Below are 11,029 nucleotides of genomic sequence, written 5' to 3' on the forward strand. Positions count from 1 at the left end.
CCGTCGTGTCTCTTGACCATCACATATTTGTCTCCTATGTGTGTGTGTGTGTGTGTGTGTGTGTGTGTGTGTGTATGTCTGGACTCTGGATTACAGGGTCGTGGCAGGAAACAGGGGACTCAGGGGGGGTCTTTTGTCTAATTGGCGTTGGTTAGACAGATTGATGGATAGATGAGTAGGCGACACATGGGATAACCGCTAGTTAGATAGACCGACCGACCGACCGACCGACCAGTGGACAGATAGCTCGCTAGCTAGCTCAACAGATAGCTGGAGCAATCAATCAATCGTTCGATCAATCAATCAATCAATGGACAGCTAGCTAGCCGGCTAGCTTGACGGATAGATGACAGAACAGTGGGCAGATAGCTAGTTAGTTAGCCAGCTGGCTAGTGATGAGTTATTAACATTGTTTTTTTAGTTTTAAATGATATTTTAGCCGTTTTAGATTTAGTTAACTCAGTATGGCTGTATGAATAGACCTATATTCTTATCTGTGTTACTTTCATGAGAAAGAGCAACGGGTCTGTCTATTCATTCGTAATCTAAAGGGAGGTTCCGGGGATTCTGCTGTGTCGGAAGGGAGTCAGGCTTATTATTATTGTATTTTTTTCTAATCTGATTTATACCCATGGGAACGGATTCTCTTGTATTCAGTTGTAACCAGGTGTGTTGTGGGCTGACCTTTTTCTGAACCCTTTTTGTGAATAAATAACGATGTGAGCTGGAGAGAGGGGATCACATTTGAACGGAACACTGTTTGGGTGACTTTAAATGTGCGACCAGAAGCTTCTGGTAATACCAACCTTTGCAAAGGAACTTCTTCAACAGAATCTCACCATTCAGTTAATTGAACACGCAAAGAGTACAATACTTAATATTGTCTACTCTAACACTAGATAGACAGACAGATTGATCAACTGAATGAGAGGCCGCCAGCTCGTTAGCTAGATGAAATGATGGCTGTATAGCGAGGTAGATGTTAGGTCTAGATATGCGCTGCATTCATAAATTAATGATTGATAGATGATAGATGGTTTGATTAACATATAATGAGATCATGTAGTTGCACAAGTGCGCACACCTTGAATAACTGGGGATGTTCTCCTGACAAGGTTTTGTTTTTACACTCTCTGCTATTTGGAAGAGTTCCTAATTCCCTCCACCTTGACTGAGGTCCCAGTTCCAGCTGAAGAAAAACAGCCCCGAAGCATGATGGTTGCTCTTTTGCTGATGAGCAGTGTTGTGTTTGCGCCAAGCAAACCTTAAGGGATTACGTCCAAAAACTTCGAACTTGGTTTCATTGGACCAAAAACACCACACATTTTCCCCTACTTGTGTTTGGTAGATTTTGAAGTTGCCGGCAAATGAGAGTTGGAATGTTTTATAACTTTTTACCATTAACAGTGGTTAACGTCTTTGTATGCAGTGTGTAAGAATTGACATTAAGTCTTCTTCATCTTTAAACAAAAGAACTGTTTTAGCAATTTTGTATTACGTACTACTTCATGACTTTTAATTATTTTATTTTTTTTTTACAATTGTTGAAAACCTTGTTCAAATGCGACTTAAAACATTCTCTGTGCAATTATTAACTCATTCACTGCCATTGACGTCTATAGACGTCAAAAATTCATTTGAACTATTTCTATTAGTTTAACATTTTTTCCCACTTTTGTTAACAAGAGTATGAAAACCTCGATTTTTTTTTAAATTGTACATTTAGAACAGATATAAAATTTGTGATTAATCGTGAGTTAACTATTGAAGTCATGGGATTAATTATGATTAAAAAATGTAATCGCCTGACGCCCCTAATTTAAAAAAAAGAAAAGATTATTAAAAATAAAATAAAAATACTTTAAAAAAAAAAAGAAGAGGGTGATTAATTTTTTTCCCGAATTAATCGCATGACTTCACTAGTTAACTCACAATTAATCACAAATTTTATATCTGTTCTAAATGTACAATATATATATATATATATATATATATTTTTTTTAGGTTTTCATACTCTTGTTAACAAAAGTGGAAAAAAATGTTAAACTAATAGAAATAGTTCAAATGAATTTTTGACGTCAATGGCAGTGAACGAGTTAATAAACATTTCATATGGCGAGCGTGTGACAAGCAATAAAAAGTACAATGCTGATCCACAGTGCCTCATACAATTATAACCTTACACACACACACACACACACACACACACACACACACACACACACACACACACACACACACACACACACACACACACACACACACACACACACACACACACACACACACACACACACACACACACACACACACACACACACACACACACACACACACACCAATGGACGACAATAAAACAACGGCCCTCCAACCCCTTGATCCAAGTCCAGCGCGGTGAAATGAGCTGATGATTAACAAACTCATGGACAAGAGCAGCTTTTTTTCTCTCCTTTCTATTTAACAGCTCCCGTCGTTGAACGCGTCCGGTAATGATGTTGTTTTAAGTGCTATTTGCCTTAAATCACCTCTACAAGCCTCTCAGTGGGGCATAAACAACAACGTAAATGACTCACAAGCAGACAAGAGCGCCAACGAGATCATCGTTGTGGAAATGAAGCCGTGACCTCAGAAAATGTCATCGTGTTTTCGACGTGCGTCGGAATGCAAACGTTTTACGTTTATAACTGTCAATGGCAGTGAATGAGTTAAAGGGAACCCCGACTGTCATGACAAGTTTGCTCTATATTATTTATTTGGTTGTTACTAACATAACTATGAGATTTATTTGTCAAAAATCTTTATTACATTTTGTAGAAATTTTACTTGGACGTATGCCATCATTGTTATTTACGTCGCAACGCATTGAGTGCGTGGTGACGTAAAATGGCAGCTGGGGTGCCTATTAAGAAAGAAAGGTAAGACTCGTAGCGTTCCTAAAGAGACAACGTGCGATCGGGAGGCTTAATCTGGTTCTAACAATTTTGCGTAAAAAAATGTTCAAAATGCGGATGCATTTTTCACGAGTCTAACATGACGCTTGTAAAAGTGATTTTAAAAGCCTACTAAATTCCCAAGAACATCATATGATGATGGTGATGTTACAAATGCAAGTTTGACCAAAACAAGGTAAACAGTTAATGTGACATTAATCTCATTCCAGCTACATGATGGTCAGCTATGTGAAGCACTACACTACAAGTCACAGGCATATATTCTTTATCCTCTGTTAAAGCGCAACTCATTTTACAGCAACATATTTGCAATGGTCTTCTTCGTGTATTCTATCTATGACAGCGTTCTACTGCCCCTGGAAGGAAGCTCAATGAATTATTAGAGCATGTTAGCATGATGCAAAAACTCTTTCACTCATTACTCTCTATTTAATAATGTTACTACTTGGCATAGGCCGATGACTGGTGTGAATTTTACCGTGGTTTTAAAAAGTCAAGGTTTATACTTGCTGACACCAGCAATGAACTCTTTTTTTTGAGTGGCTGTTTGCAGAGTTCAGTAAATGAGCTGCCTCTTTGAAGTTCATTGCCTCCAAATAACTTTTTTGGTGGTAATTAAGGAGCGTGGAAGTAAGATGAGATACTGCAAAAGATGCATTTTCCCCTCTGATTAATGCGCATTGTAAAAAAAAAAAGAAGAAAAAAAAGATACCAGTTGGTACTTATTAGGCCCAAGGATAGCATGAGTAGCCTGTGGGTCTGTTATAAAAATAGCTCATCGGTGATGGGACACTGTTTCTTCCTAAGAAGAATTCAAACAGAAAAATATTGTTGAAATAAAATCATTAATTTGAACTTAACATGCTACACGTTCCTTCTGTACCCAACGTTCAATTTTTTTTGTTTACAAATAAAATAGACTGCTCCTATTTTTATGTATGCAAATATACAATACAATTTCGTTGGGTGCTATTTGTCCTAACAATTTTTGTGTGTGTGTTTTTGGGGGGACTTTAATGAATAAATGTAATTTTAGTGAGCAAAAAAAAAGAAAAAAGATTTGCATTGGATTCCATACTATGACAATAATAACTATAATGATGATGAATATTGGAGGTGTGCCTAATGAAGTGTCCGTCGCCCTATAAATGCTTAGAGGGCGCTCAGGTCATGGCGTGCCGCAGCTGAGAGAGGAGAGGATTTCCGGCCAGTCGCACTTAACGATTGCATAACACCCCATCGTGAAGCGCGGCGCGCGTGCACTCTTCTGATAATAAAAAAAACGTTATTCGGCTGTTTTTACGCGCCAAGCCCACGTCACGTGATGGAGAATGTCATCTGAAGGGTAGGATGGAAGGCTGGAATTCCGATGAAATAAAAACACTTGAGATTAAGGAGCTGCAGCACCAGCAATGCCTCCACCCTCACGCGCAATAAATAATACATTTTAATATAATAATAATAAAAAAAAACAGCATGACATTCCGCAGGATGTCCTCACTTACCTGAGTGGCTTTGTGGAATTGCTTCTTGAATCCCGCTACAGACATGCTGGCAGACTGCAGAGACGGTTCAGGGTTCAAAAATGAATAATAGGAATTAATAATCGGGATTATAATGCACGGTGGTCTTGGAGTGAGTAGTGGCTGCCGCGCGCTATCCTCGCTACGTCTTCACTTTGCGGGGGTCTCGATGGGCTCTCCTCGGAAAGACGATTGGACACTGGGGAAGCACGTGACCAGGCGCCGGGTGACGTCACAGACAGCAACTCCGCCCTCTGCTAACAGGACTCCTGCAAAGAATCAGTCGGTAGAGATGTCTCGTTTCAAATTCAGTTAGGATTTTTTTTCTCCTTCGTATATATTCAGATCAAGTGACGAGACTAATTAGTTGACTGTTAATGGTGGGATAATTAGATAAAGGTGGTGGTTTGAACAGCTAATCTCCTGGTTTTAAATCCCAGATTAGCACATACATACTATGAGTCACGTGATTTGTTGACATGAGGTAAATGGAGTTGGAGGAAGTAGAGAAGGAGCGGTGGGGGCAACGACTTCCGGTGTGCCTATACACGTTTGTGAAGATGATACTAACACCCACATATATGTATAAAGATAACAATGATCAGTTTAGAATGAGATTTGATCCATATGTATTTTTGTTGTTGTAGTAGTGCAGCATGTGTGAGTACACAGGACGGGGTGTTCGGCATCAGCTGTTTTTAAACGAGGCAGCGACTTCTGGTGTGCAAGCAGCGCCATCGTGTGGAACATGAGAGTACGTGCAAGCAAAAAAAGGCTACCAGCTGGAAATGTCAGTTAAAATCAATGTATGTCTTGGTTGTTGAAATTGTACCGTATATTTCATACCGTATATATCACAAAGCTCAAAATGCAGTACAAAATAATAATAATAATGATAACAAATAAAATAAAAACGTATGATGCACTACACTGCATGTGGTTTGCTGCCATCTGGTGTTGAAAAAAAAGAATACACGGCAATAAAAATACAATTATAGACCAAAAAATAATAATGAAAGACTTCGGAAATATTTAAACAAGTTGTTGGTCTTGTAATGGAGAAGACTAAAAATTATTATGAGTCCATGAAGAAAAACAACACGTGATTTGTGTTTTTTTTACTCCACAATTGATCAAAAATAGAAAAATAAAAAAGTGTAAATTACATTTATATTAATAAAACTTATTAGAATAAGCTAGTGAAGTTAAAAAAGTTTTAAATTGCATTTGTATTGATTTTTTTTGCTGTTTAATTGAATACAAATATCAGGACATTACAGTGTCAATATTATATTAAGAAAAAAAAATCGCAATAATTTTAAATAACTATTAATTTAATAATTTTAATGAATGCATCATACCACAGCCAGATGCTTACCCTTCTCAGCTCAACAAAAATATATCAAGGAAAAATGTCTTAAAAATGCAATCTTTGTCATGTTGACAAGTGATCTTTTACTCTCTGACACAAATATTTCATCAAAATTTACATTAAAATAAGACCACTTTTTTCATTCATTATTCGACTAAGTACCTTACAATGCCACAATCACGTTTTTTATTTAAATGTTCCGAATTGTGACGATAAAATCTCCCCGATTGTGACATTCCAGTCCTGCCTCTTTTGTAACTGAACGTGACGCAGTTCTGCCCTCTAGTGGCGACAAGGCTGCACTGCCACTTCTACCACCGACTCAACTGGACTTTTCCCATTGAAATGAACGCAGATGCCATTCACGTGTACAAACACTGTAGTTATTGGTGCGCTATACCTTTAAATGGCGTGGCCAAGAACGGGCTTGTCGTTATAACAGATTTGAATCAGAAAACCGGTTTTGAATTAAGAGATGCGAGTGCATCGAATTAAACAGAATTGTTCCACACCATGTCTAGTCTTCATTAGATGCCTCTAATATATATATATATATACACACATACAGTATATATATATAAAATAAAAAGTACAGTATTTGTATTTTTTGGCCACACAACCTAGTCCAACATGGCCCTCCCGTTCAAACATGCTAATGTACCTGCCCTCTACTCTAATTGGTCCCAGTGATGCTGGCCTGCTCCACCTGTGCTCACGGGGTGGGGGGCTGCCTACCAGGCGGTTCATATTATGCATACAAACACGTCTTTGTTGTCGGCCACTGCAACTGGAGGCAGAGAGAGAGAGAGAGAGAGCAAGAAAAAGAAAAGAAGGAAGAGTGTGTTACTTGCTTGACTTTCATTAGCGAGATCACCTGAGGTGGGCTTGCACGTTAGGGGGTGTTATGGTGGTCCACATAATTCAGGGCTTTCATGCGGCAGATGGAGAAGATCAGCAAGGTGGAGGAGGTGTTTGCAAGGGCGTGTTGTCGTCTTTTAAGGTCCACTAACCCATTCTTTCTTCTATCTTTGTTAATCTATCTATAGTCGGGTTTCCATCCAATCGTTTTGACATTTTTAAGCGAATTTAATGAACATGCGTAAAAAGGACATACGACTTACGTCCGTTTCCATCTGTTCTTCTTTTGCCACTATTGAGGGGGGACTCCGCCGCTGTAGGTGGCGGTATACACCATAGGGATGTGATCCACCCGTAATTTAAAAGAAGAAGAAGAAAACCAGGAAGCGAGTGCGCTGTGCGATGACGTCGTATGAGTTTGCTTTTGTAATTCTTGATAAACCGTAGCGTTTCTTTGCTGTTTTCCATCTAAATTAGCATTAACATTCACTTCTTTAATTAATGCCAAAAAGACCCCCCACCCCCAAAACATACCTTACTCTATCGTCCGACATTGCTTTGGGACTACAAACGTACGTGTGACGTGTATGCGGTCTTGCAAGCAGTTATTCGCAAAAGCTGTTTCCATCGCCAACATTTGCATTTTCCTTTTTTCGATACGCTTCAAAATCCACCCTCTCTAAGCGTAACAACTTTTAGGGACACATTTTGGGCCCTTTTTTGATTTTCTAACGTTTCCATCCAGTTTCATTTTCGCATTTCTTGAAAATTTGAATAAAAATTTGTGGATGGAAACCCAACTAATGAGAACATCGTAGAGTAAAAGGCACTAAAATGTTCTTCCAGTAAGCACAATTAACTCATTCACTGAAGCAACCCTCTTCGCTCCTGGATGTTTTCCTGGATTTTGACTGATTTTGCAAGGCCCACAGAAAATTGTGTTCTATTGCTATAAAAACATGGAACCTACCAAAAGAAAGATTAGAGTCTCTTCTTTCTTCAGAAAAAAAGTATATTTCTATCTGTTTCCGTTTTGCAGAAATTAGCATTAGAATATAGCTACGTTTCATCATTATTTACAAATCTGTTTAAAAAAAACTGGAGAAAAGAGTTTATTGTAACATGGCCCTGGTTGATCTCTTATACTCTGCTGCTTCCTGCTGGCCTTTTTTTTGTTGTTGTAATAACCACCATTGCTTTAAGCGACCTCTTCAGGTCAGAGGCTGCATCAAAGCCTTCTCTATGCTCTAACATAAAAAAAACATAAAAAAGAAATTTTTGGGACCAAGGCAATAATACTGTATTTAAATTAGAGATTTTTTATAAATTTTTGGGAGCAAATGAGTGAACCTGTTGATCCATCGTTATTTATGTCTAGCCTACAACGAAAGTTTGTGATTTATACATTGTGTATTTGAGACTAATCTATAACTTAGCCGGTCAGTCAGCTAGCTTAATGCTAATGCTAGATAGAGTCCAAGCTGCGGTTCTTTAACCCTTTAAGCAACAGGTCAAACTTTATTTTTGGACTGGAATGCATTTATGACATTCCCATTTGTGTTTTATACAAAGTCGCCATCATGTAAACTTGGGTGGGAAGGAGAAAAAGTGCCACCCCCCCAGCCTAAAAATAAAATAAATAAATAAAATCAATTCCAAACAATGAGAGCTTCACAATTAGTCGTTTGCAAAGGAGCCTCTCTGGCGACTGCACTTCCCTGACACACTTCTCCCCGCTGCCAACGTCCCGCTTTGATATCGGCCGCCGCAGACGTTTGGCACCCGCTTTGCAGATAACAAGCGAACCCGGGACATGCAGCCAAATGCGTTTTTGACACATGTATAATGCAGCGTGTTTACTCCTTTTGCATTGTGCCTATAACCTCCATGTTTGCACCACCAGGGAAAGAAGGTTCCTTTTCAAAAGATGGAAGTCATTCACTATATTCACTTTTTGCTTCACCTTCCCATTGCCCTACATCGTTATTGAAGTTCATTTAATTAACTTAGTAGTCCTATAAGACTCCATGTGACTTTTTTTTTGCTAGCTGAAAGTCAAAATAAAAGCCAGGGACTGGAGCATACATAATAAAATGACGGGGGATGCTTTCTGTAGGCGTAAAAAACAGGATTAAAGAGGATGCTAATATATATATTTTTTTAATTCTTTCAAATTTGTCTCAAACTAAATAGCGTGCCACCATCTCGTGATCAAACGAGTCACTGATAGAAACCGTGCGGCAAAAGTATTTGGACAGCCGACGATCACGGAAACAAAATCTAAAACGGTCCGCTCTTCGTGGTTTCAGCAGCTTATTTCTTGTGTCTGGTGTCCAGGCAGTCCTTTTATGGTGCCTCCCCACGGATGCCCCGAAGCCTCGCCTCATGACGGCTGTCTCTCTAAAGCCGCAGTCTGAGCGAGCTCCCAGGGAGGATGACCCGCTCGTTAATCCACCTGCTCTTACGGTCGCCGTCCTCGACGTCACCTCCGAGGCTTGCAACTTTGCTCGATGTGACTACACACGGGTAGTGTAGGGAATGTGTTAAGCACCGAGGGACAAAAATACTGCAGCAGCAGGCTAACAAGGATTTTGTCAATTCTTTACAATTGTTATAAAATCAATACAAATGCTAAAATAAAAATAAAATTTTCTATTGTCATAAAAGCAATAAAATCGTTTAAATAAAAATTCTTGCCGTATTATTTTGAAGTGGAACCAAAATTCCCAAATATAAATTGTGCAGCGACGTCTCAGAATCCAGCCAATCAATATGCACATAAGCTTTTCACACAGGCCAAAAATACGTTCCCACGTTTTAAGTCACAACTTAAAAACTCGTAAATTTGCCACTTTATAAAGTGGCAAATTTACGAGTCTTTTTTTGTCGGAATATTGCCCCCCACCCTAAAATAAATAAATAAATATATATATATATATATATATTACTACGTGTATTTGTCGTAAGTTTCTGAGTTTTTTTCTAGCAAACTTGCCACCTTATAAAGTGGGAAATTTGACACTATAAAAAAGTCGCAAATTTGCGAGTTTTTTCTCTCGGAATATTGCCCCACCCTCCAAAAAAATAAATAAATACTACATGTATTTGTCATAAGTTTCTGAGTTTTTTTCTTGCAAACTTGCCACTTTATAAAGTGTCAAATTTGCCACTTTATAAAAAAAGTCGCAAATTTGCTAGTTTTTTCCTCGGAATATTGCCCCCACCTCCTCCAAAAAATATTACTACATGTATTTGTCGTAAGTTTCTTAAGTGGCAAATTTGCCACTTTATAAAAAAGTTTTTTTTCTCAGAATATTGCCAACACCCTCTAAAAAAAAAAATTAGGTAATTGTCGTAAGTTTCAGATTTTTTCTCTCGCAAATTTGACACTTATTAAGGTGGCCCTAATACGCCGTCGTACTTTTATGAAGTACAATACTGTAGATTGCAGTTTTTTAAAAATACTGTTTGTTGGTGTTTTATGGGGGGCTGGAACTGATTAATCGTATTTCAATGGGGAAAGATGATTTGACCTTGACAAATTCCTGCAAAGAGAAAGTTGGGATAAAGTAAAAAAAAAAGAAAAAAAAGAGAGAGACATGGGGATAAGAGGAGGGGAAATGACACCGAGTTGACTGTGCTGGAATGAATAAACAGGCAAGAGGAAAGTCTGCATTTGGAAGAAGCGATCAAAGTCGTTCCCAGCGGACGCCTCGCTCTTAATGAGAGCAGAACAAGGAAAGACAAGTGGAAGATGAGGAGAATGAAACGTGGGGAAGAAAGGGAATGGCACGCCATTCCGACACTTGCAGAGAAGAAAAAGACGACTGGAGTGGGACATTTGCGTGTGTGTGCGTGCGCTCAAGACGGTTTTAACGTCTTCACTGCGGGAGCATCGGAGGCAAGGCCAGGTTAATTAAACCCGAGGGGGTCGCAGCTAAAGGGGCTGTTTTGTGTGTGTGGGGGGGATATTTGAATATGTCACAGAAATAGAATACCTTGGTGGGGGCAAAAACATGTTGACTGCGCAAAAGGAAGAAGGGGCCACTGCGAGTTATTAATGTTTGTCATTAGCGGCGCTGGAGGACAGCGACAAAAGGAAGGGTGGCGGGAAAAATTAGAAAGGGGGGGGGAGAGTACACACACACACACACACGAAAAATAAAAAAAAACAGGCAGAAATTTATATGGGACAAATATTGACAATAGCTGGCTCGTGGGTATTGGAGCGGAGGAGATGCAAACTATGTTAATGAATGGTAATTAACCACCAGGGTTCGTCTCTCCTGGATCTTGGCTAAATTGGTCCCCGAGATGCAGCCGGA

The 11,029-nt window shown here is 39.0% G+C and overlaps 1 protein-coding gene across 3 annotated transcripts in view; it reads right to left on the reverse strand.

The window, feature by feature from the left end:
* sh3gl2a (SH3 domain containing GRB2 like 2a, endophilin A1) overlaps positions 1–4,670 on the reverse strand; it is a 34,880-nt gene extending 30,210 nt beyond the window's left edge. For all 3 annotated transcript variants that reach the window (XM_086082397.1, XM_086082396.1, XM_086082398.1), the window contains exon 1: positions 4,457–4,670. In XM_086082397.1, the coding sequence (XP_085938523.1) occupies positions 4,457–4,501 (45 nt within the window). In that variant the 5' untranslated portion in view covers positions 4,502–4,670. The remainder of the gene's footprint in view (positions 1–4,456) is intronic.
* Between the last annotated feature and the right edge of the window lie 6,359 nt (positions 4,671–11,029).

Source organism: Leptonotus elevatus, chromosome 8 (assembly GCF_054856555.1).
Source record: "Leptonotus elevatus isolate MCC_2025b chromosome 8, RoL_Lele_1.0, whole genome shotgun sequence".
Lineage (NCBI taxonomy): Eukaryota > Metazoa > Chordata > Actinopteri > Syngnathiformes > Syngnathidae > Leptonotus > Leptonotus elevatus.